This window comes from Physella acuta, unplaced genomic scaffold, assembly GCF_028476545.2.
Source record: "Physella acuta isolate Inbredline_101_S28 unplaced genomic scaffold, ASM2847654v3 ptg001049l, whole genome shotgun sequence".
In the NCBI taxonomy this organism is placed as follows: Eukaryota; Metazoa; Mollusca; class Gastropoda; family Physidae; genus Physella; species Physella acuta.
The window spans coordinates 76,261-102,609 of NW_026732566.1; the positions used below are offsets into that span (position 1 = coordinate 76,261).

At 33.8% G+C, this 26,349-nt stretch overlaps 2 protein-coding genes across 8 annotated transcripts in view; one reads left to right on the forward strand and one right to left on the reverse strand.

The window, feature by feature from the left end:
- Positions 1-189: 189 nt before the first annotated feature.
- On the reverse strand, positions 190-18,412 carry LOC131955028 (uncharacterized). Of its 6 annotated transcripts, none has more exons than XM_059318941.1 (26): positions 18,301-18,412; positions 13,162-13,253; positions 12,898-13,015; positions 12,434-12,548; positions 11,877-12,137; positions 11,398-11,500; positions 10,990-11,111; positions 10,585-10,686; positions 10,029-10,152; positions 8,892-9,061; positions 8,600-8,757; positions 8,293-8,483; positions 7,932-8,083; positions 7,431-7,551; positions 6,871-7,028; positions 6,618-6,702; positions 6,015-6,083; positions 5,648-5,693; positions 5,237-5,460; positions 4,544-5,063; positions 4,359-4,445; positions 3,637-3,800; positions 2,074-3,185; positions 1,241-1,872; positions 1,091-1,146; positions 190-877 (listed from the first exon to the last, which is right to left on the reverse strand). In XM_059318941.1, exons 2-26 carry the CDS (start codon positions 13,228-13,230, stop codon positions 701-703), a joined length of 5,136 nt encoding a protein of 1,711 aa, XP_059174924.1. In that variant the 5' UTR covers positions 13,231-13,253; positions 18,301-18,412; the 3' UTR covers positions 190-700. The 6 variants fall into 6 exon arrangements, with proteins under 6 accessions (XP_059174924.1, XP_059174925.1, XP_059174927.1 ...); XM_059318942.1 differs by lacking the exon at positions 18,301-18,412 and adding an exon at positions 14,294-14,366; XM_059318944.1 differs by lacking the exon at positions 18,301-18,412 and adding an exon at positions 13,962-14,068 and having other exon boundaries at positions 8,600-8,754.
- Positions 18,278-26,349, forward strand: part of LOC131955027 (helicase with zinc finger domain 2) — a 38,204-nt gene continuing 30,132 nt past the window's right edge. Inside the window, exons 1-3 of one of the 2 annotated variants that reach the window (XM_059318931.1) lie at positions 18,278-18,336; positions 25,422-25,554; positions 26,313-26,343. In XM_059318931.1, the coding sequence (XP_059174914.1) occupies positions 25,493-25,554; positions 26,313-26,343 (93 nt within the window). In that variant the 5' untranslated portion in view covers positions 18,278-18,336; positions 25,422-25,492. Of the gene's footprint in view, positions 18,337-23,289; positions 23,401-25,421; positions 25,555-26,312; positions 26,344-26,349 lie in introns of those variants that run through there. The other variant, XM_059318930.1, reaches the window with a different exon arrangement.

Genomic DNA, 26,349 nt, shown 5'->3' on the forward strand with positions numbered 1-26,349 from the left:
AGTGCACCATCCATATACTATGGAAAGTATTTTTGAAGTCCATAAGTGTATTTTTCAACAATGTAACATGAAACTAAACGATTTGCTCAGTTTTGAAGCCTGATTATGACCGCTCAAGAATTGAAATTGTTAACTAAACAAATACAACTTCTACAAATCAGTTTTTAAGAAAGCAAACATTTTGTTAGGTATTTAATTGTTTTACTTTCATAATTTAAAACTAATTATGTTAATTCAAGGTGTGCTAGAAGACAGCCACATCATTAACATTTCCAACGCATAAACAGAAAATATTTAGTATGGTTAGAAACTGAATTAACAGTATGGATGAAACAGAAAGAAGACTAAGTATGATTTTTTTCTTTAGATAGTTTTCCTTTTGTTTAATTTGAACAAGTCTCTAAATGGGATTAATAGTACTTTAGAACTGCTGCAAAATTTTAATTTATTAATAAAATTATGATAATGAAAAAAGATGTTGACAGAGCCTGTAGAAAGAAACTAAAAGAACCTGGCAGGGGATACTTAACACCCTCAATTTAAAAATACTTAGCAGTTCAACATTGCTGGAGGATTAACATTCATATAATAAAATAGTTATAATTATTCTGCAACATTTTTCTGTTAATCTAAACCAATACGACTCAAGTAAAAACAATTCAATTTATTTAGTTTTTCTTCATGCATTAGTGCATTGCTTTCAGTCTATCTGTAAGGTAGATCTTAGCCTTCTTGTAGGAATGATTTGGTCTAGTAGTGTTTCTGTGTATCCAGTAGTTGAGTCTGTAGCCGTAGTGATAACTCTGTGAGAATCAGGATCTGATGAACATGGCCTCACATCTAGTCTTGCTTTATATCCCCTAGACCACATATCACTCTAAAGAAAAGTAAAAAACACTTTCATAACACAGCAGTCAGCAATATCAAACTACATAAAATTAATTTTTGATAAAAATGTTACCTAAGATGTTTATATTTGTAACTTAGTGCAAACAAAATGAAAATGCACAACTGCAATATCTGACTGGATAAAATGAACCCAGATTTGTTCCTAAACAGTATTGGTATAATATAATTGGACTTTACTCACTGGAATATAAAATCTATGAACACCAATCTTAGACTTTTTCTTCTGAGATTTTTTGACTGAAAAAAAAACAAAAAAACAACAAAAACTTGACATTGAGAAAAAATGATGGATAAAAATTTAAAAGAGAATGATTATTTCATGCACTGTTACCTGTTGGTGCTTGAAAATTAAGGGTTAGATGGTGTTCATCTAACGTCGAATAATATGGCTGCTCATTTATTACTCCACTATGTATCATTTTGGATTTCCTGTCAAGTGCAATGCTATGATCTTTGTCAGCTCGAGGCTTGTTAGCCTTGTCTACAGATGAATGTGGAGCTGCAGCATCAGGGACATCCACGTCTGCACTTTGTACATTTGATAAAAGGCTATGCTTAGAACCATTGTCTTTAGGTATCAGTCTCCTAGGAGTCTTCTGCATGGTGTTGTCTTCATCAACAGAATATTTACTACTTACATCATTCAATCCCACAAAATCTTGATTCTCCAACCAAGTTTTTACTGTATCATTTTCTCTCCCATTTACCAAAGTTTTGGAACCCTTATTAGTGAGTTTTTCTCCCAATAGACTTTTTCTTTTGTGTGGAACTGGTAAAACTGAAATTTTAGTTGTTTGAGATTTATCATCCTCGCTGCTGGTTACATCCTTGAAGCTGATAACTCTCTCAGTAGAACGTGAGACCTGGCTTAATAGAGACTTGTTGGGTTGCAGAAAACTGTCCGTTTCTTCACAGTTGAAATCATTCAGTGGTTTTCTCAGGATGGATGGATGTTTTCTTTCACTGACAAAATAAAAGTAACAGTTTGTGATTAATATCAAACAATTAAGGCCATAGTAGCCATTTTTTAAAAAGATTTTAACTATCCAGACACTTTTTAAAATTTGTGGTAACAAAACTATGAGAAAAATAATACATAAAGCAAAATAATTATCAATATCTTGTATTGTTTGATAAAACAAAATATAAAATTTACTGCTTTACCTTGTTTGGATATGTTCCAAACTTGTTGAATCACTGATTTGGGTCTTGTGAAAATTTTTGAATATTTTAGTTTTACTCTGAGTACTGTGTTCTTGACAATCAAAGAGCAATTCTTTGCTGAAAGATTCACAAATCTTTGTTGGTACATCATTTAATTCATCTTTACTGAAATCTAATGTCTTTATTCCTTCTCCCTCTTCATCTTTTGAAGAATGTAAATGACTTGAGTGACTGGCCTCAAACTTTGGCTTTGTTTGGAGTCCTGAAGGTAGCCGAGTGTTACCACTAGTTTCTTCATCACTGCTGATAATATAGTTTTCTCTAGCTTTTCTACGCTTGATCTTTTTTTGTATTTTATCTAACTGCATGCGTATCCAAATATCGCTATCTGATGAATCACTATCGTCATTTGTGGGGACAGGATTAGATTCTACTGCAGTGGTTTGACATTCCACATTCATCTTAACAGGAGAAATTGTTTTGTTTTCTTTCACTGGATCTGCACTGATCTCTTCTGGACAAGTTACCATAATGCTATCATCTAGGCCAGCTGTATTCAGATCAGTCTCCTTTTCGATCTGACAAAGGGTATCATCATCAGCATCTTCCGTTTTGTTTCCACCATCTGGAAAACTCAAACTGACACTTGTTTCACTTTTACCCACTCTATGACACTCACTTATTGATCGACCATTGAGCTTTGCTGGAACACCTTCTCTCGTCTTAATTACAGGAGATCCTTTACCTTGCTTTGAGAAAGAAACAGAACCATTATCTCTTCTATGTGTATCCTTATCACTCAAGCTTGTTTTCAGTGTCACTTTATTCAGCTTTTCCTCAGTATGACTTGATGTTAAAGCCGAATGCGACTTATTGCCATACGCTTGTGCTAAGTTTCTCTCAAAGTATTGAGAAATTGTTTTGGATTGTTTAGGAAACATTGGAGGCTTAGATGTGACATTTTCTGTAAAATCATAATCTAGATCTGTTTGTTTTTCTCTTGTTGAGGCATTGCAGTCCAGCAATGATAACTGGGTGTAAGGATCTTTTTCATTATTGCCAAAGTCATCATCGATGTAATATTCATGAAATTCAAAGTCAAAGCCACATACCTAAAAGAAAACAAAAAGTTACCACTTAAATTGAAGTTTACCTATTTATAAGTAAATGGTTATTAAAAATGATAACAAAACAATAGATTGGAAATAAGAAAGGGATAAAATAAGGGATAATTATATCACTGATGCCTGATAACAGGACATGCAACACAGGAGCTAATGTGAAACATGCAAGGAAATATGTACAACAAAATAGATGTGGGGGACAAAAAGATGTGAGCGCAGTTGTCATTAAAATATTATTAGTCTGCAAAGTGCACACTGGAAAAATAATGAATACAATAAAAAATTTAAACGGAAATGACAGTTCTTTTAAAATAAAAAAATAAAGCAACATGATCAATAAAAAAAATGGATTATATGAAAGTTGTTTTACCTCCAATTCATTGATTTTAATGGTGGTTTTTATAAATATAAGTGAGTATTTTATAACAAAAGATCAAACCTCTGGGATTGACTGCGCAGATTTTATTTTCATCAGTTTCTCTTGTATCTCCAGATCTTTTCTAGATGTTTCCAGAGGTTTGCCAGATGTTTGCTCCACAAGAGTGGATGATGATGAGATGTCTTTTAGACCATGAAGACTATTGCTGGAATCTGTGGCATTGACTTTGTTTCCAATCAAACAGATGAACAGGAAAAAAAGTATTAATTTAATGGTTGGTAATAACATACAATGTAAACACTACACTTCTAAACATTTGAGTAGAAGTCTTTTTAAAAAATTGTGCATTACATTTCATGGGGGGGGGGGGGGGGGAAGAGGGGGCTCATGTTTTCTAGCAAAGCCAATTAAACTAGATTTCTGCAATGTTTTTGTTCCAAATATCTATAACAATCCAAACAAGGAAAGAAGCTATCAGTTCTTAACATTCAATTAAAAATTAATTTGAGTCTACCAGTAATATTTTAATGAAAATATTGAATCCACAAGCTCAGAGGGAGTTGTTTAAAAGCTCTTGAAATAGAGTGCAAGTTGTGCATTATTGATAAGGATTTGGCATTATGGGGGTTGTATTGATGATGATGATGATTTGTAATTCATTGGGTAAGCAAGTTCAGTTTGTAAACCAACCTTTATTTCCATCACTTTTAATTTATGTATATCTCACACAGCCACTCAGATGCATTAAAATACACTGACATATAATTACATTAAATACCAACCTGGCATTGATGCCTTGTGACAAAGCTTATCTTTGATATTTTCCAGTTTCTGATAGATCCAATGGTTAACTTTTTCTGAATCTGGCACTTAAAGTAAATATTGTAGAATATTTATTAAATTTTGTATGAGTTAACACAAAAGACTTTTTCCAAAGTTTTGTTTTATAAAGTAGATAGTAACTTACTGGATTCTTTAGTGAAAGTTAGGGCTGAGTTTGAACTTTCATTGGTTTCAGAATGCTTGTCTGTAGGCTCTAGCATTGCATTATATGAAGCTACTAACTGGTTATCAAAATCACTTGAAGGTCTAATACACATATTTTTAAAAGACTTCTCCTGGGTAGTATCCAAGGGATATTCATTTGTGGTGTCTAATGACCACACATTAACTTCTCTTGTCTCATCCTCATTTTCTGCAATTGATTGATTATTCTCTGAATGACCAATCTCTAGACACTTTGAAGAACTCATGCCATTCGCACCTTTTAAATTAGCATTTAATGATGAGATCCCTTCTTTCTCCCTTGTAACTTTCTGAGTGTGATCAGCCTCTATTGAGTTAGAATTAGTCACAGAATCTTGGTCTGCTATTCGTTTAGATTTCCCAATTAATATATCATGAACTAATTTGATTTCACGAAGAAAATCTCTGTGGTGTATGGATGAAATTTTTTTTGGTGATGGTGCCAATTTATCTTTTCCTTCCTGCAAAAACACATCTTATTTTAAAATAGAAAAAATTACCAATGGTAAATATTTTTTCAAATGCAATGTTTTTAGACATAATAATAATGATTTTTATCTCTTAGTTTTACAAAAAAAAATATATTATAGGGCAAATAAATAACTGCAACATTTATAAATATTAAACCACTTACTTGTGAATAGCCAACTGGAACAAAGGGCTTCTTTCCCTTATCTCCATTGTCTCCCTTTTCCTTCTGGTCTCGCATACAAGATGCAGCATCCTTCAATGTTTTCTTAGCTAAGAAAATTGGATTTATGTTTGTTGGCAAATCAGAACTTTTCAAAATACTTGTCTTGGGTGTACTGTTGGTAATCAAGGTTGAGTTTCCACTAGTTTGTGAAGATATTTGACAAGCTGATAGAATGGTTGGAGTGAAAAAATTTTAAGATTCTATGTAAAAATGAGTCAGTCAAAAATTCTTTTTGAAGTACTCCAAGCTAACTATCAAAATACATTATGACTGAGGAAAAGAATGAAACGGCCTTAAAGGAAAATGTACTCAAGTTAATGTTTTAAGACAATGGATTTTAAAAACTTTTACCTTCTTTAAAGCCAACATTAAGTGTTGAAGAGTTACAAACAGAAGACTATAGAATAAAAATGTAGTTATTTAAAATGCATTTATTTGAATAAAAATTGCTACTTAAATTATGACTAAATAGGATGAAATATTTGTCTATGATAAATGCATCCCACACTCAAGTATTAATAAAAAAAAAAACATTAGCTGAAAGTCCTATGCTTAAAAAAATTAATATGCATTTCAGTTAGTATTAATATATTCATCAAATTTAAACGCAGACTTAAAAATACATAAAAGTGAATGGACGGCATAGGAGCGGTTGTTTTTTTTAAACTTCTACCAAGTTATTAAAAGAAAGCATTTATGAGTATTAAAACGAACTTACTGAAAGTGAAGCATTTTTTCCGTTGGGCACCATGCTACCTTTTATAATGGCTTGACGAAGTTCATGCTGCTGAAAATACAGTTTATTAAAAATAATATATTACAATACCTATAATACCACAAAATAAAAAAAACTTAATTCAATTTTTTTGGGAAATGATTATCAATAAAAAATAGCCTTCAATAATCATTTATAGCAACCTTATCTAGACTATAAAATGATTGGAAAATATTTTAAAGGGCGTGGATACAAATTCATTAACCATGTTTTTATATATAAATCAACTTGGGTTAAACTATAAGATTAGAAAATTGTAATGATTTTAAACTTTAGCAGTAAAAAATTCCAATTAGACTTGGTCCGCAGGCAAAATGAAATTGTTTTAATGACCCCCATTTGTAAAGTGATTGTGTGGACTCTACTACTCAGTCATCTTTACTTTAATATTTTTAATGTTAATTTCAATTTAAAGCTGGGAGGACTCAGGAACAACCTAATAACTGACTAGTCTTCTCTGTTGTTAAAAAATATTACTCAAATTAAAATTTAAAAAAAAAAAAATACCTGCACATTTTTCTGTACAAAATTAATTTTTTTTTTTACCTGATTTAAGTATTGCTGAAAACTTTCTGTTAATTTTCTCACAGAAGTAGTCACATAATGTTCATTCTTGTTGTCTACTTGTGTTCTAAATTAAAAGTCAACATGAATTGAACATAGGATAGGTCAAAGAAAGATGTGTGAAAATATATTTTAAACCAAGCTAAAAGCAAATCATCAAGGAAAGAAAATAACTTCAATTATGTTTCCAATTTTTTTTTTTCGCAGACATGATATCAAAGTAACTATAACCTACAATGAGTAAGACTGCATTGTTTCCTTTGGTAGAGTTTGTGGTCTTTCATTGTAAGAAAATATGCCATTGTTGTTTCTCTCATACATGTTATTTAGATTGTTGTCAAGATTGTCAGGATATGACAGTGATATTGGATGAATTTTATCCATGGTTACAATCTGTAAAGGAATATAATTGTTCATATTTCAGTGAAACCATGATGATGTATAAGAAATCAGCAAATAAACAAAACAATCCACATTATATTCTGACCTAACAAAAAATAACTAAGGTAGAAGTATGGTGAAAATTCAAAGGAAAATTTTCAAAACTAGATACAAATTGTTAATTTGAAAAATGTAATAATTGCACATCACATACGTTTATAATTCAAACAATGATTTTGTTACTTCAGCCAAAGCAAAAGACAAGAGCTTAAAAAAAAAAATTTTGTCTTCACAACCAGTAATAACCAGGTTACTTTTACCTGGATAAATGAGATACTTATCAAATAAAACTTAGTTCAAGTTTTTTTCCTTATAATTAATTTTTAAAATGGTTACTAGACATAAAAAACCTACTGGTGACTTGGTAAATGAATCAACTGTGTCAGAAACAGAAGAAAGTGTCTCACAATATATATCTAAATTCCAATCATGGTAAGCTTGTGTGTAAGCTTGATTCCCCAAGCAGTCGCTGAAACTTGAAGTGTTTCATAAATGAAGATCAATCCATTTTTTTTATTTAACTTGTATTAGAAACAACAAGCTCATGTGATTAAATATTGTAAATATTTTCAAACAAAACAGTGTGCACATATTGCTTTAGTGAAAATAAATGTTTGATGATTGCAATCCTAACAAATCATGATGTAGGCCTATATTAATGGTAGCAGCATTGGAAAAATAAAACTTTGAAAATAAAAACATCACTTCATAATGTAAGATAATTAAAATTTACAGATCTATTAATGTTATGTCTCATTGATAAAATTACTTCACACTAATTAAAAAACAATGCAGATGAGTTTATATAACTATATAATAAAATATGTTGTTTTAACAAAATGTAACAAATTTAACCCTTGATTAAACTGTAGATTGTCTTGTGTCCAGTTTTCTCCTGCACTACATTCAGTATCTGCACCAGTAGATGATGAAGATAGTTCTAAAAAGTTGGAAGATCTATCTTTCCATTCTTTAGAACAATGTGGTAACTGGGAGTAGCTGGAAAACTGTAAAGTAGTTTAAAATAGTACCTGGAGTTTTTTTTAAAACCAGTAAACAATATATTTAAAATTATTCACTTGTTGAAGTTGTAAAAAGACAAATCAATTTATTGATTAGGCTTTATTTGTAAGAATATCTTGTGGATACCCTACTGTAATTAGATTTTTTTTGGTTCAAGTGAAAGGTTGATGTAAAAAGGTAATTGAATACTTACATCTGATTTTAACCATTCACAAACATGTGAAAACTTCTGAAGCCTTTCAGGTTCCTTTACTTGCAAACCATAACTAATAATAGGTCTAAGTTTATTTGGTATTCTTGCATTACTAATACTCAAGGATGTGAAGTTTTCAACAACATTGGTTTTGATTTCATGAGCTTCAAGTCCAGCCCATGGTATTTTACCTTGAGTATCATATACAATACAGAATATTATTATATAATTAACTTTTTGAAACATGATTTACTACATAATGAAATTGTTGTTTGGAAAAAGATTTATTTAATTGTGTAATCTTTACCTGAGAAAAGTTCCCAAACCATGCAGCAGTAGCCATAAATATCTGAACTGAAACGCGGGGCTTGTCCCACTATGAGTTCAGGTGCCATCCAATTATAAAGGTGCCAACTGTGAGCTACTGAGGAGACAGGGCTTGGTTTACCTAAGTCTGCTTTGCTGCTGCAGTTTAAAAAAAACAAAACATCCCTATTAAAAAATCAAGAAGTTAATCTTAGAACAATGTACCCAAACAAAGCAAAAAAAATTCCCATCTACCTATTAGATTAATTGGCAAACTCAAAATCATAACTAACCTTTCAACCATGTATTCAAAGTTACCAACTTTAACTAAAGTTTCAGAAACCAAATACACAGCATAAGAAGAGAGACCACAGTGAATTAAAGACTGATTGTGAATAAACTCCATAGCGGCACAAACATGCTTTATAATAGTCATTTGCATGTAATACTGAATATGATGTCCCTGAAAAAGAAATATACAATTACATATGTTTTGTGTCAATCTTTTCAAATTTATTAAGATTCAACAAACAACCTTACCCAACCCTTGAGGAGTCTTCCAAAATGGGGCGGGGGGGGGGGGGGGGGGGGGGGGGGGGAAGAGAAATCTCAATGAAAAGCCTTATGGTGAGCTTCTAAAGTTTAGTAGGACATTGCATGAAAGAACAAAAACTACAAAAGGAAAATCTGAATAATAAACCAGCAGAGATTTTCAATCTAAACAGCAACAAATACTCCTAGTAGTAATCAAACAGCAGTGTCACACATTTCTCTAAACATCACCAAATGGTAATTGTTTTTTAATTATCTATTATGCACACTTTACTCAACTGACTCATTCCAAATTTTGGAAGAATTTCAAGCTACTGTCATTTAAATAGCAATACTCTGATTTCAACATAAGTCAAGCAGAAATACTAGTTTAAAATCTCTCCACACACATACACTTTCAATCAGTTAATCAATCATCTCTAAACTCTTATTGGGGTTGTTGGGGCTCAACAGTTGATTTCCTCATAATTTCCTGCCATCTATCTCTAACCTCTGCTTCTCTGAGAAGTTGTGACTGGGAGCCAAGTCCAATTTTTTTTATGTCCTCCATCAAGTGATATCTTTGCCTTCCCCTTCTTCACCCTTCTAACAGTGCCCTGCATTTTTTTGGATGGGCTGTTGGTTTGTGTGACATGCCCATACCATCTTAATTTTTTTTTTTTTGACTATGCTCAGCAGACTCCCAAAGGAACCAATCACATTAGTGTTCCTTTTACAGAGTTCTTTACTATGCACTTTACAGAGCATTTATCAAACAAATTTTATTGTTTAGGGGTGAATTTTATGATAACCATATATTGTAATTTTTAAAATTATTTAAATAAATAAAAACTAATTATTATGATATATCCAAAACTGTTATTGGGTGAGATACTTACTGATTTGTGTAAATAATGGTACAAATTAGATGACTCTACATGCTCAAATACCAGCATCATACTGTCAAAACAGATAGATTGACAAATTCCCATTAGGAGTAAGATGTTCGGATGTCTTATTTTCCTAGTAGTAACAAAAGATAGAAGCCAAAAAATTGCAATATTAATAATTTAAATCATTGGATGGTGGTTGATTATATAACTTTTTAGAGCAATTTTTGAAAATAGTGTCTAAAACGACAACTTTAAGGAGAGGTGAGAAACATATAAAAGATATGTTACAATTATCTGCATAAACCGTTGATATAAAATAATGACTTTAAGAAATAGAGTGGTAATTATAAGAAAAGGAAATAATGTAAGACTTAAAAAATCACTTGGAAGAAGATTAGCAGTAAAGGAGATGAACGATGCAGGAATTACATTGCCTGAGGTAAAGAAAGATTCTGAAAATCATGTATGTGTGGTCTAAAAATATGATGAAATATTTGCAACAGTAATACACTAGTCAACAAACATCAACAAAATATAACTGTTGTAAGGAAAACACAATTACCCTGAATATTCAGCATCTGTTATCAGAAGATCAAGACCTTCTTCCCCTTGAACGTCAGTCTTTTTTTGCTTGACTGTTACCAACATTGTGACCCAGTGCATTCTGAAACAAAATGTAAAGAATAAGCAACAATACAATTTTAGAAACTAAATTTAAAATTTTAAAAATATCTAAAATTACCAAAAGAACAGAATGGTAAACACACATTATTAGAAACATTGGATTTTTAAGGCAAAATTGTCATACTTTATAACATCTTTCATAAATCACTCATTTGGCTAGGAAAATTAGCACCTTCTTTAAGACTGTTAAGCCACCATAATAAATTGAATACCCATTCACATTTTATTCTATAATAACACTTAAAGTAAAATAAATTTCAAACAGGAGTAGGCTGAGACTCACTCCTCCATAAATGTGCCATATCCACAGTCAAATCGTGTAGCCCTGACAACATGCAGGACATTTTCGCTGATTAGAGGTATCACTGAAATAATGCCTCCAGAGTTATCATTGCCTAAATAAACCTAAAGGGGGAAAAAAAGAGAAAGATACAACTGGAAATTAGTTCCTCATTTTCTTAAAACACTCTATGAGTTGGCCTAAATATTTATTCTATTCAACAGCTGCTAAGAAACAGCATTTTTTGGATTAACATCTGTTTTAAATGTAATTCCTTCAGGCTATTTTATTTTATTTTAGATTTTACAGGTATTTTTTTTCAAAAGCTACTTGAATCACGAGTGCACATTATACATGTCTCAGAGAGTTCTAAGCCAGCAAATGCATTGAAGACCCTAAAATAATACCAACCTTTCCAAATCCCATACTGTGTACTCTTTTGAGATTTTCAAAGCTTGTATCACTACCTGTTCTTATCTTCATAATTTCCATTATTGATGTCTGTTTCTGTGGTCTGTAAAACAGAACCGTTTCAATTCAAGACAAATTGAAGAGCATTTTCATATCAAGTAAAAATTAATAACAATTATTCCAAGATTTTTATTGAAAGGTACTAAATGGATTTTTAGGGTTATACTTAGTATTTAGGATTAAAACTGTTTTTTGAGCTACATGAAAAATTGGGCAATATGATTATGAAAAGAATATAACAAGTTGCAGTGTTTAATAAACAATAGTTCATTTTTTGAAAAAGTATGAAAATAATGCAAATCAAATTGTAATATAGACTAGAAATAATACCAGAAAAAAAGAGCAATGTTATGGAACCAATAGCAGTAAAATAACACCAGGAAATAATCCAGCTATACAAGTATTTTAAAAAATTTCACCTTCTAGCATATTTAGTAAATGTATCAACGTTTACAGCATCCCCACTATATGCCATAGCATAAAAGTGAGTTTTGTCCAAAAACTGCAACATTCGTAGTCGTGTTTTTCCATCTTTGTTCATATTGGCCCAATCTCTCATGCTGTTTCCATCATTGTCATGAAGTCTGAGATCCCCACCAGCCTCAATTAACTTCCCAACAAGTCTAACATTGCCCACATAGCAAGCAGCATGTGTTGGTGTAATGCCATCTTGACTTTTTCTGAATTTAATTTTTTTAAAAAGCAGTTTAAAAAGAAAATGTGAAAGGATGAAAAAAATAATTTTAAAATTGATGATAAAGAATGATCACAGTGTAACAGAAAAAATATAACTCTTTATTTCATTTTCATGTGCCTATGAATTAACATTAAGTTACAAATGGACCAAAAATAGTCTTGATCCAGTTTAAAAAGGGTTATAAACATTAATATTTGTCCAAGTAAATAGTTATTATAGTTATTATAATAACTTACTAAGAAACTATTCCAATTCACGATAAAAAACATAGCAACATACTCATTTGGGTTTGCACCATACTGTAGTAAGAGAAAAGCTGTGGATTCATTGTTTCTAGAGCATGCACAAAATAAGGGTGTCTGACCTTTATCATTTGGATAATCCACGTAAATAGCTATATTTAAGAATTGAAAAAATATATAAAAACAACATAAAACAAACACCTGGTCTTAAAAATCATTACAATCAAAATACTCACACTAAAAAAAGAATCAAACAAAATAATGTATTGCATGCAGTTAATATACTTAGGATGTATTTTTAATAATAATGTATGTACAGGAAAAATATCTTAATATTTATGTTATATTTAAAATTGATTAAAAACATTGCTTTTTTCATTCATTCCGGAATAAATATGGACACTTAAAATATAAAACTTAGTACATGAACTCGTCCCACTTTTTATAAATTAATTATTTTTACAAATGTAGCTTATTTTTTTTCTACATTTTAAATGTTACCAGAGTGTAACACTTTTTTTAAAGAACGTCTAGTTCCTGATACTGCTTCTTTATGAAGGGAGATTCCTAAAGCATCTGTTTCTTCTAGGTTCCCAAGCGGAATCAGTCTAGGATATTGCTGAAATTTAAGTCATTGAAACGTTATATACATTTCAAAATTCAATTAGGAAAAGTATGCACTATATCACAGCTATATATTTTTGCACTTTGTCATCTCAGTGTTAGGACACAAGTCAAATATAGGGATTAACAATTATTACATACCCAAGATAAAGAGCGCCTTTCAAAGATTCCTCGCACCTGCTCAATAATTTTTTTTGTTCTTGCTGACATTTCTGTTATCCTCTTTTCATGGCCTATAAATTTAATAAAAAGCTTTTTAATACTGGATCATTAAACTGTAATTTTATTTCTTTTATTAGTCATTTACTGAAATATAAAGAAATAACACACTAAGTCATCATTAAAATAACTTGATTTGAGAACAACTACAAAACAAAACTCAGTTTCGAGAGAAGCAGTAGCAGTCGGTATGTCATGGACCCAACTTGGAGGAATTGCCCAAAGTATGATGGAGAGGTGTGGATGTGTCCCTATGCTCCACAGAAATGATGATGATAATGACAAAACAAAATGATCACATTGTGTTGTTAAAGTACAGTTAAAGGAATCTGTAAACTTGTTTTAATGCTAAACTCTGTTGTAGTTAAAATTTTAAATATTTAAAAAATGAACATTAATAATTTAATAAATTATATTTATAATATTAAATTTTTTTATTATTATATTTATATAATAAATACTTAATACAATGATTAAGAATAAGAGTAAAAAAAAGTTAAGAGTTAGTGTATCAGTGTAATCATTTATAATTTTTGTAGTGTGGAAAGGATGAGAATTTTTAAAACACTAGATTAGATCTAGATTCTAGATCTAGAGAGTAGAGGAAGAGAGTCTACATAATTTTTTGTTACAAAAATAATTTTAATTTTTAATTTGTAGGATAGATCTCTACTCTAAAATAATTTATGTATTCCTTTTAGCCTTTTACTAAATATACATACCTAAATTAGATTTAACAGCAGATCTAATCTAGATCTAATAATAATTAGTATTAGAATAGATCTAGAGATCTAGCATCTTGAAATCTATTTTTTTAGACTAGTCTAGATCTAGAGAATCTAGATGAATTGTATGCTTTACAAAATTTCGTATGATAGGGCGGCAAAAAGTTGTTTCAATACCAAATGCCACGCTTGAATAGCATTCCAAATTGATCAGTGGTTCTTAACCTTTTTTGAGGTACAGAACTCCACTAGTTTTTTTATGCACATTCACCGAACCCTTCTTAATAGTTTTATTGTCTGGGCTGACAAAATCCGATAGCAAATTATACCTGTTGGTATAATATATCTCTAAGACTGACACAACCAAACCCCCTGGGGTCCAATCGAACTCAGATAAAGAACCACTTATCTAGATTCTGGTTACAGTAAGGCACAGAATAGTTGTGGAAATAGGGGGAACTTATAGTTAAGAAGACCACCTAGGCTTAATTAATAACTAGCTGCATACCCGTGCTCCGCCACGGTAAATCTTCTTTAAATGTATTATCTTGGGAACAGATATTTAATGATTTGTTATACGATAGTGCTACACTCGCATATCCCCTCAAAGCAATTAAAGCAAAATGAATAAGCAGCTGACTGCATCATTATCTTTCTATAAGGAGTGTGTAAAAAAAAATTGGCGCAATTGTAATCTTTTAGTCTTTATGTTTTTTTGGAAGGGTTCTGATAGAGTTTAATTTTTAATGAGAATTCAATACATTAAAATAACAGACGACCATAAAATATACCTTACGACACATAAACAGCAATCTGAAAAAAATTCAACACTGTACCGACCCACACCTGACTCATTCTCATAGCCCAGGGATCGGCAACCTTTTGATACGCAACAGCCAAAAGTTACAATTTACAAAATTTCCGTTTTTAAAGAGCCACAATTTTAGTTCAATATTTTGGTATTTGATTAGGATTAGGTAAATAAATTTGATTTGTTATTTAAAATAAATAGCTTTAAATAAGAAATAATATTTATTCATATAAAACATAGACATGTTTTGACAGAATAGTAAAATTAGTAATCAAATAATATTATTCTAAGACTAACTCAATCCACTTTAGAAGCTGTTAATTTTTTTTTTTTTCTTTACGGATATCACCGGCTCAGGGGGTGTCTCCCATTAGCCAGTCAGGCCTCAACACGGCAAACGCCGACTAACTGGTTTGGATATCGGTTTGAATAACTTGCATCGTACGCTTCTATCCTTTGCCTTTGGTTCTCACCAGGCTTATCTTCCATCCCACTGAACGCAGGGTAAAGTCTTACCCCACCGTCCAGTAAAAATGAAATTATATATTATATAACTATTAATATTTGTGCAAGGAGCATCTAGACCTCAATAGAGCCGCATGCAGCTCCCGAGCCGCAGGTTGTCGACCCCTGTCCTTGTCCTAGCCGCATCAACCCGCAAGCACCACTCGTACACGGCACATCACTGTATTATCCAAACGGCTGCATCTATAATGTTTTTTATGCTGATATAGCAACCAAAACCGTAACTCATAAACCTCTCTAAAATTTAATTTTACATATCAAACAATATATTCCTCAATATAACATTTTTAAAAATGGCGCAACGCTCTAACTGATGTCTGCCGAGATTTCTCTTCTCCCCTTCCCCGTGGTGTAATGTAAACCGCCGACGTACATCACGTATTAAACCACATACATTCAATTTAACTTTAGCCATTTCGTAGATTTTAATAATTTAATTATTTAGCGTGAGTTTAATTTATTTTTAAATTAACTCCCTTGTCAACATTAGAAAAAAAAGAGTTTAATTAATTGGATTTTTCTAATCTACTGTTATTATGATATTAAAATGTATCCCTTTTTTTCTGAGAATCTAAACGAAAATGATATTTGACATTGTTGTGTCTCACATATTTTGTACACATTTAATGTTCTGTAAATTTTAAATAGGCCATGCCTAGTTTTTTTTATGACTTACAACATGCAGACTTAGACAAGCAGAGCGCCTGGCCTTTTTCCTTTTTGTAACAATATCACTCCACATTAGCGTCTGCACTTCTGCAGTTAGTGTCATACCTACTAGATTTGGACCGTCAATTTTCATTGAACAAGTGTAACATTTGCTTGAGGTATTAGATTTATTAATAGTAGCATCAATCAGCTTTTCTATAACTAGCGTATCCGTCTCGCGTTGCTAAAGCGATCTTGTCATACACTGGGTGATGGAACATTTTAGGCTATATATATAGGGTTTCATCAACACGTTGCTAATGGTGTATGTTTAGACGTGTGACCTTTTTTCTAAAAATAAACTATTTACATGTAAAGGGGTCGTCCATAAATGACGTCACACTCGAAGGGGGGGGGGGGGAGGGGGTCCGTAATTTTGTGACGGTGTGTGATGAGGGGGAGTGGGTGCGACGTCATACTTTTGCATTATAAAAAAGCAATGTTAGAAAACGAATTTTAGACGTTTCGCGTTTTAGAAAACTGTTTTAATAAATTGTTATAGGAATTGATTAAAATATCGATGTTTTAAAAAAAAATTCAACTGCAATTTTTAGGGGGGTTGTAGGCTGAGGTGTGACGTCATTTTAGGGGGGGGGGGGTCTGGCTTTTTGTGACGACGTGTGACGGAGGGGAGGGGGGGGGGGGTAAAAATCGTCCAAAAAAGCGTGACGTCATTTATGGATGACCCCAAACATATCCTGCGCTATATTTCTTGTATCTTAGTTGTTGGGGCGCGGGTTTGTGCACACTACCTCCCAAACGCCACAAGAAGATGTGCTGTATAAAAGCCTTGGTACACGCTAATCATTCTCCGTAATAGCGAGATAGAACACCTCCCTGTGCCAGATCGTCCCGGGGAGCCATATATTACACTACCACATGGGCACTGGATGCGATCGCTCGTTTGGTTCGGCCTTCTAATGTAGTTGCCCGACGTGTCTATAGTGTAGGGTGCTCTTTAAACCGAATAAAGGCGTCATAGTGCTAAAAGGGGGAGGCGGGGTGCTCCGGGTCACTCTACCACAGGAGGACGCCCAAGTTACTGTTTAACAATATATTTAAGCACTACCCTTGACTCCCCCCCCCCCCCCCCGCCATGCAGGGCGCTTGGAAACTCGGGGCACCCATCTGTATTCTAGCGCCGTACTACTACCCTATTTCGATTTAATTAATGATAGTGTATGACGCTATTTAAAACAAAAGTAGGCGTCATAGTGTTCATACGACCCGGACCTCTAGGTGCCGGATGACGCCCGTTGCTGGATGTAGTCCATCGTTTCCCTAGTAAACGGCGCTATTTAAAATGAATTTAGGCTCTCTAGTGCTCATGTGGAAGGCCGGGGCTGCGGGGCACACGACAGCTGTGGCCCTGGTAAACGTGGCTGGTTCGATTTAGTCAACGATTACTGTAGTCCATCATATCCATAGATTATATGGCGCTCTTTAAAATGAAAACACCGGGCAGATGAAGCTCGATAGTTGTGGACAGCAATCCGTCTTGGAGAGAAAATTACTGCCTTATAGTTTGTTATGGGTTGGACAAAGGTCATGGGAGCAAATCCAGGCTGAAATCGGAATCAATGGCCTATATAGGTGCATAACAGGTTGACACCTAACAATAGTGTTGGAGGAAATCCTTTTACAAAATTACAATAAAGAACATAGAAAAAGAAAATGAATGTAGGCGCCATATTGCTCATGGATGCGCTTGGTACAGTTTGAATTAATTAGTACCCATGACCCTATGTACTGAGCATGTACAGGACGTTTAATCAACGGATCCCAATGATAGCCGCTGTGGAACTTTGCATGCAAAACCGCATCCTACCACCGGGGCGCCGCCCCTGTGACGCTTAATTTTTTTAATGGCAGAAACCATCCCAGGGATACTCCTACCAACTTTCCAAAGTTTCATTGCGATCGGTTGAACGGTGTCGTATCGTAATAAAGACCTACAGACACACAGACACAGACACAGACACACACACACACACATATATATATATATATATATATATATATATATATATATATATATATATATATATATATATATATATATATATATATATATATATATATATATATATATATATATATATATATATATATATGGATGAAAAATTGATATTCCGCCCCCTGCTCCTAAAGGGGTATCAACGCCTCTGATCGGGAGATGGTTAGACATAGTGTGACACGTTGTGTGTGAAAAAAATCCATGATAAAATAAAAATAAATGATTCTTCTTAGCAGTAAAATATGTGAAAATATAGGAATATAGGTCTACTTTACCGAATGCATTCCTTCCTCTCAATATAGATTTTCGATGTAAGTCTGTTTTTTTCTTCTCTTTATAGAATAAGCTTGGAAATTGGCCCGATAGTTTTTAATAGGTTATTGTATTGTTTCATTTTGCTAGCACCAAATGCAAATAAAATAAAGAACTGACAAATAATGAACGTTTTGAAGTTATGGGTCACACTTCTTAGGGTAAAGGGTGGTGAGGGGGGGGGGGTTCGAATTTTGTGATGATGTAGGATACGTCACGGGGTGTGTGGACGTCACACGTTTTTTTTTTTTTTTTTATTTCAAACTGGATTTTAGTAGTTATTTCGCGTTTATAAAGACTTTTTTGTGTGTGTTAATTGTTTGCAATAAAAAACGAACCAAAAAATCTAGTGCTTGCCCAATACATTAATATTTTATAAAGAAATAGCCGTTTAAAAAAATACGAGTGTAGCACACACTGAAGTGTGGCGTCATTTTATGGGTAAGGGTGTGGGAACTGAGGTTTTTTGCCTACGTGTGACGATGGGAAGAATATGCGCCTTATATATATATATATTGAGATATTAGACAAAATGGTGAATACTGGGATAATTTTCTTTGAACTTTTTGAACACTTTTTAGCGCAATTTCCATTCTGGAGAATTGCGTTTATTAACCCGTCATTTCTGGATGTATGAATGTATGAATGAATGGATGGATGGATGGATGGATGTATGTGTGTCCGCAGCTTTAAGTCGTATCTCCTCCTCAACGAAGCAATATCGATGACTAGTTCCAAAAGCAATTATGTTAAGCAAGTTACGAGGATGAACATAGGCCATAAAAATTCCGGGTTTCTTTCATGGATTTCCCGGAAAAGCCAAAAAACCTCAAAAAAAGCAGTTTTTGGCCCATATCTCGGCAACCAGACCACTTAGCGACTTGAAACATGTACCAATCGATTCCTGACATAATTTAGAACAATATTGCCGAAGAAAGTTTTCAAAAATATCCTTTCGTTTGGTCACAAACATTTTTTTGAATTAATTAAAATTTGGACCGAATTAGTAAGCATATTTATCCAACCACACCACACGCGTCATCACGTTCAATAGCTGCGCCATCACGTTCAATGGCTGCGTCATCACATTCAGTAGGCGCGCAATGGTTTTTAGTCATGTAACTTTATTGTAAATAAAACATGTAAAATACTGAAAAAAAAGAAAAAAAAAAAAACGTTTTAATAACTAACCAATGGTTTTACTAACCCTGCTATTGATTTACGCTACGACAGTGCTATTTTTAGATAACATAAGGAAATTTCGCTTAAATGTCACTAGACTTTTTAATTAACTTGTTTAAGAATCGATGTTGAATCAAATTAGCTAAACCAATTTTTTTTGTCAATGCTTACAAATATAATTAAACGAGTGCTAACAACAAGTGTTTCTTCCAGGTATTCCTTCGGGGAGTGGGGGGAGGGGTCAAGAATATCTCCCCCCCCCCTCCCGAACGAAATAGAATTTATATAAAAAATATACCAGTGTCGCCCCCCCCCCCCCCGAAAATATAAAGTGCCCCCCCTCCCCGGAGAAAAAGTCTGAAAGAAACACCGCATAGGGTACTACGAAAGCCTCATGTATAAGCAGACGTGGGTAGAGGCTAGTGCAATGTGCACAAGGACATGCGGTCAGTGGGTGAGCAATGATCGCGAGGTGGAATGTGGAGGGGATTAACAAAACCACAACTCAAAAAAAAAAAATGCACGCAGCGCTTCTTCCACCTGCTGTTACGTCGCCCAATTAATTTATTTTCTGCTTCAACCGATCGATAACAGACATTTGGTTTAAAAATAAAATTATCTTTTTAATGAATGTGCTTAGATCTAGGCCTACAAGTAAGAGAAGAGCAGATGCTGAGCGTTTGTCTCAACCCACTTAGTATTAGTAGGTCAAAAAGAATTAGGCTGTCTGCAAAGCAAAGGAAGCGCTATTTATTTCCTGCAGTCGCTGCAACTTACTTATCTACTACGAGCTGACCCGCGCCCTTTTATTTCCCCTACCCCATCCCCCCCACCCCGTGAAAGCAGTTTACGGACGACAATGAAAAGATCAAGCAGAACTTCTTACCCCAAATAGCCGTTACTTATTCGATCAGGCTCTACGATAAACATTCGGGGTGAACCTTAGCTCACCAGAATGGTGGAGGTGGGGGTGGTAGCTATATCAGAGGCGTAGCGACCCTTCCCGGCGACCGGGGCGAACTTTCAATTTATATATATACGAGCTGACCCGCGACGTAGCATACGCCGCTATTTAATTTAATTCCTATTTTTAGCGCAATTTCCATTCTGGAGAATTGCGTTTATTAACCCGTCATTTCTGGATGCATGAATGTATGGATGGATGTATATGTGTCCGCAGCTTTAAGTCGTATCTCCTCCTCAACGAAGCAATATCGATGACTAGTTCCAAAAGCAATTATGTTAAGCAAGTTACGAGGATGAACATAGGCCATAAAAATTCCGGGTTTCTTTCATGGATTTCCCGGAAAAGCCAAAAAACCTCGAAAAAAGCAGTTTTTGGCCCATATCTCGGCAACCAGACAACTTAGCGACTTGAAACATGTACCAATCGATTCCTGTCATAATTTAGAACAATATTGCCGAAGAAAGTTTTCAAAAATATCCTTTCGTTCGGTCACAAAATTATTTTTTAATTAATTAAAATTTAGTAGGCATGTTTATCCAACCACACCACACGCGTCATCACGTTCAATAGCTGCGCCATCACGTTCAATGGCTGCGTCATCACGTTCAGTCGCTAGGCGCGCAATGGTTTTTAGTTATGTAACTCTATTGTAAATAAAACATGTAAAATACTGAAAAAAAAATTAATAAAAAATGTTTTAATAACTAACCAATGGTTTTACTAACCCTGCTCTTGATTTACGCTACGACAGAGCTATTTTTAGATAACATAAGGAAATTGCGCTAAAATTGTCACTAGACTTTTTAATTACCTTGTTTTTCAGTAATTCATAATTTGTAAATTCGACACTACCAATGCTGCGACTGAAAATATTTTGCTTTATTTAAAACACTATCAGTAGCTAGTGAAGGACGATTCATCACCCTCACTTTCCACTCCTCTCTCCCCCCCCCCCCCCCACTCCGCCTCCATGAAACTGAAAGCAGCCGTCTGTGACGACAGTTTACAGGCGACAACGAAAAGACCAAGCAGAACATGTTATTATCTCCCCTTAGTTTCAAATCGTTTAAAAAACTAAATTATCTACCCCTAATAGTGGTCACTACGTTTGTAAACAGCTCACCAGACTGGTGGGGGTGGGGGTGGTGTCTCGCATGGTCCCAATAAAGAGAATTATATATAGATATATAGATTCTACTTTTCATATAATTCATATTTACAGAGTTTCTTCCAGGCATCTCTTCCGCCCCCCCCCCCCCCCCCGAAGAAAGTCTACCCCCCCCCCGAAAATATGAATATATATGTGTGTATGTGTGTATTTGTGTGTGTGTGTGAGAGAGAGAGAGAGAGGGAGAGATAAAACCCGGACAAGACTTTCAATAATTACCAACACTTACATCGATGCCAAATGTATTTCTTTTTTTAAATGCTTTACCCTTTAGAAAAGTAATATCGACAAAAATCAGTGTGCCTGGCTGAGTTTAGAATGTAGCTTGTGGCAGGTGCAATTTAATCTAGATCTAGTCCCATTTTAAATGTTCTGTTTGTGGAGAAATTTAACCCAGGATCTTCAGGACGCTCTTTAAAACGATTGTAGGTGCCACAGTGCTCACTTGATGGAGGAGACAGAGAGTAACTGACAGCGTAGAACGAAATAAGAGAAATGATAAGGTGGTGGGTAGAGCATACCTTCAGAAAGACTGTCATTTCACCTATAGGCAGGTGTTGGTGTAGAAACCACAGGGGAAAAGGAAGGGGGGGAGACCAAAAACTCTTTGAAGAAAATCGTTCGAAAGAAAGATGGGGGAGGCTGGGTTGTATGGACTTGAGCTTAAACAAAAAAAACTCAAGGTAGTTAATGAAGTGTTACTTATCTGTTACTCACATCTATTTAATCAAAAAGAAAAATGGGATACCACTACCAGCAATCATATTAAAAAAGAATGCAGCTTAGAATGAGATTTTTATATTTTTATCACGTTTGCCGTAGGTTGAGGTGTGACGTCATTTTAGGGTATGGGGTCTGGATTTTTGTGACGACGTGTGACGGAGGGGAGGGGGAGGTAAAAATCGTCAAAAAAGCGTGACGTCATTTATGGATGACCCCATAGCAATCGAATGATTGGTGTTGTAAGGGGGTCATCCATAAATGACGTCACGCTTTTTTGACAATTTTTTTTGGACAAATTCTAACATTGCTTTTTCAAAATGCAAAAGTGTGACGCCACACAATCTGAACCCCCCCCCCTCCCCCATCACAAAATTACGGACTTCCCTCGGCCCACTAGTCCACTACGAGTTTGACGTCATTTATGGACGACCACTAATGCATAAAATACATTCTTTCATTTCTACATAGGCTTCTAGATTTTTGTATGCATTTAATTAAAAAAAAAGCTTTATATTTATATTAGGCCTATATTTACTTATCTCGTACATGCCTTTGCATAATTTTAACAAGGATTTTTAAAAGGATTAATTATCCATAAAACAATAAATACATTGTAGTATGATTGTAGGGCTTAGACTATAACAATAGGCTTATTTAGTTCATATCCACTTCATTCTGTCCCGCCCTTCCCCAACCTATTACGGCTTCTTTGGCTTTGAAAAAAAAGTTAGTTGAGAATGAGTGACAGCGGTTATTGTTAAAAGACAGTAGATCTAGATTCTAGTCGAGATCTATCTAGATCAAGGTTTTGCTATTGAGTAGTCACTTCAGATATAGAAAAATATGTTAGTATCTTTTTAGTACCTTTTGTGTCAGTTGAGAAGGAAAAAGTAATCGCTAATTGCCAGAACAAATTCTGATAATGTGACAGCAAGCAACATCCAAAAATGCTATATTTCTGAATTTCATGTTATGAGTGATGTACTTTCTATCTTTACGTACTGTGTACTAAAAATTAAAGTGGTAAGAAATAATAATGTTAGCCTAAATTAAAAATATATGTCGTGGTCTAGACATTTAGAATCTGGATCAATTATTTGAAGGGGATTGCTGGTTGATCAAAATTAAAAAAAAAAACCACTGTGTGAGTGACACACTTTTCTGACTTCTCAACTAAGTCAACTGGAACTCCTGTTTCACGCTCATCATCATCATGCATTGATTAAATTTAAATTAAATCAATGACACCAATCATAGACATAGATTCAAATAAAGTAAAGTTCTTAGATTCTAGACTTTAGTTCTGTAAGTCACTGACAGTTACTCAGATTCCGTGGTCACCCAATTTGCCAATTTTATCAAACTATTGGAAAATTAAATTAGGCCAAACAACCGAAAACAAAATCCACAATTTTTTTCCAGAGCACAATAAATTAATAATGAGATCTGGCGAGACTAACAAAATTTTCATTAATAACAATAACAAACCCACCCTTTTAGTGTCAAAAAAACTATTATGCAACAACCCAAAGATTAGGGTCAGGGATCACTTATGAGCAGCAGATTGACAACATACTACTACTACTAGACTTATGCTATTAAATACATAAATACATATGTTTAGAATTTGAAAATATATTGCTATTCATGTACATGTACTAACATAAAATTAACATGTTACATTAGTTACACTGAATTGATGTTTATAAAACAAGCTTTGAATGACCATTACTATTATATTCAGAACCCTTCTCTCATTGTAAGAGTTTGTTCTTTGACATTTGAAAAAAAGATTCTTTAACTCATCATGCAAAACATAACAATTAAAAGCATACTTTGAGTGCATTTGTGGTAATTCATGATCATTTATACAACTAAACTTAAGTAAGTGAACCCTAGTTTGTTTACATTACATAACCATTCAGAGACTAGAACATTTTTTGTGTCTTGAGTTTGTTTAGCTTTTGAAAATATTAATAACTCACACTCCATTAAAATCCTTTTTAAATGTCCCCTTTTAGAGTTTTCTGAGCTGATGATGTTTTCAAAGTAATATAATCTATGTATATAAAAATGAAAGTACGTTTGTGGGTATGTGGATTTGTCCTTTATGCATTACTACATCTTTATCCCATCACCATGAAACTGTGATTTTTCTCTTTATACGGTTTATACAAAGTAAAAGTCGTTCATCCAAGTGCCATGAAACTTTTGGGAGTTGATGAAATTACTCCCGAGAAGGATTTTGCAAAATATGAAATTAAAATTTGTTATGGGTGCCGCCCGGGAGGGTGCAATGTTTGTTATGAATGGTTTTGGCGCCACAGGATGGTTTTGGCGCCCCAGGCTTTCCCTTGAGTGAAATGTTTTAAAAAGTACCCTACAATATTGACACTGTGGCACACAACATTCGATGATTAAATTGAGCCAGGGGCCGTATGCTGTGCCCCTGTGGTAGTGTAACTGGGTTCCCAAGAGCACCCCTCTACACCTTTGACACCTGAGCGGTTGCCGAAGTGTGTTCTACCTCACTATTGCAGAGAATAACGTACACTCAAGGCCATCATAAAGCACCCTCTGGGGTGTGCTGGGCGGTAGTGTGGACAAACCCGTGCCCTGACAAATATGACCCAAGAAATATAGCGCCGGCATTGTTTACATTTAAATAACTCAGTTTTATAAAACAAGGTCACACGGCATAGAATATAGGATTATTTTGTCAGACTTTCTTCTGAAACCGCAGCAAGGTATGGGAACGGGCACAGTATTAATACAAATCAATAGTTATGTATGTCAAACATATTAAAGTATAACAATTTGTAGATTACTTCTATAATTTTTGTTGAAAATAGTAATGACTAAATAAACAGAAAAAATAAACCAACTTAAATGATAACACTAGCTATAATAGATTACTTCCATTAAAATACATTATGTTATGATTTAGCAGTTGTGACATAAGTTTAACTATGATGTCATATAAGTGCTAATTATTAGTATTTATTTAATTTAGTAATCACACTTTTAACATTTTAAATTCCCAGCAATTATCTCGGAGTTTATAGATGATGTTGTTTGTCACCATAATTTGACCAAAAAATAATCACCTTAAAGAATGGCTGATTCATCAAGACAAAGTCGATTAGCTCGTATTAAACCATATTTAGTAGATCTAAGGTAAGATTTAAAAGCTCTTTTAAAGTTTATAGTTCTACTGTTTATGTGATTGCTTATAATATTCACTATAGATCATAGTATAAGATTTCTTTGGGCTGATTGTCCAAATTCAGGTGAATTTACAGAATTAAAATAGAAAGTTGGTCTACTAGATTTATGTTAATTTGATAAATTAGATTACTACATGGGGTGAGGGAATGAAGAGAAGCACACTTGTATTAGACTTATCCGTCTAGGACATTACCCCTCCCACTTTGTCATTTGCTCCCCATAGGAATTAACTCTTATCAATTATGCTCTTGTCAGTTATCTTATGGTCATTACCCCCTCTGTTGAATACTTTTATGTTTTATCTGTAAAATAGTTAAATAAACCATATTTCATACTTTAGAAAACTGCAGAATAAAAAACAGGGTCACCTAATTGCAGAATATACTTATTCACTATGGTTTGTTCCCTCCTAAAAGATTCATCATCATCTTTTCTCATTTGTGTCCAAGACACATGGGGCATATGAAGTAGATTAATCTGTTTCAAAGACTTCAGCATACAGAGGGAAAGTGTGTTCAGCACTCACTATATGAGTCAGGTGCCCATCTGACTTGAGCTTAGATTCTGAAGTTGAGAGCTGCGAGTTAGCTGTCATAAGCTCTACCTTCCAAACACAATGCCCCTTCTAAAACATTTCCTAACTTTCTTGTGTCCTGCTTCCTATAATATAAATGTGTATTTAAATAATAATAATTTTCTTTCTACAGAAAGAAGGAGGGTTTACGCACTAATAATAAGGTATAG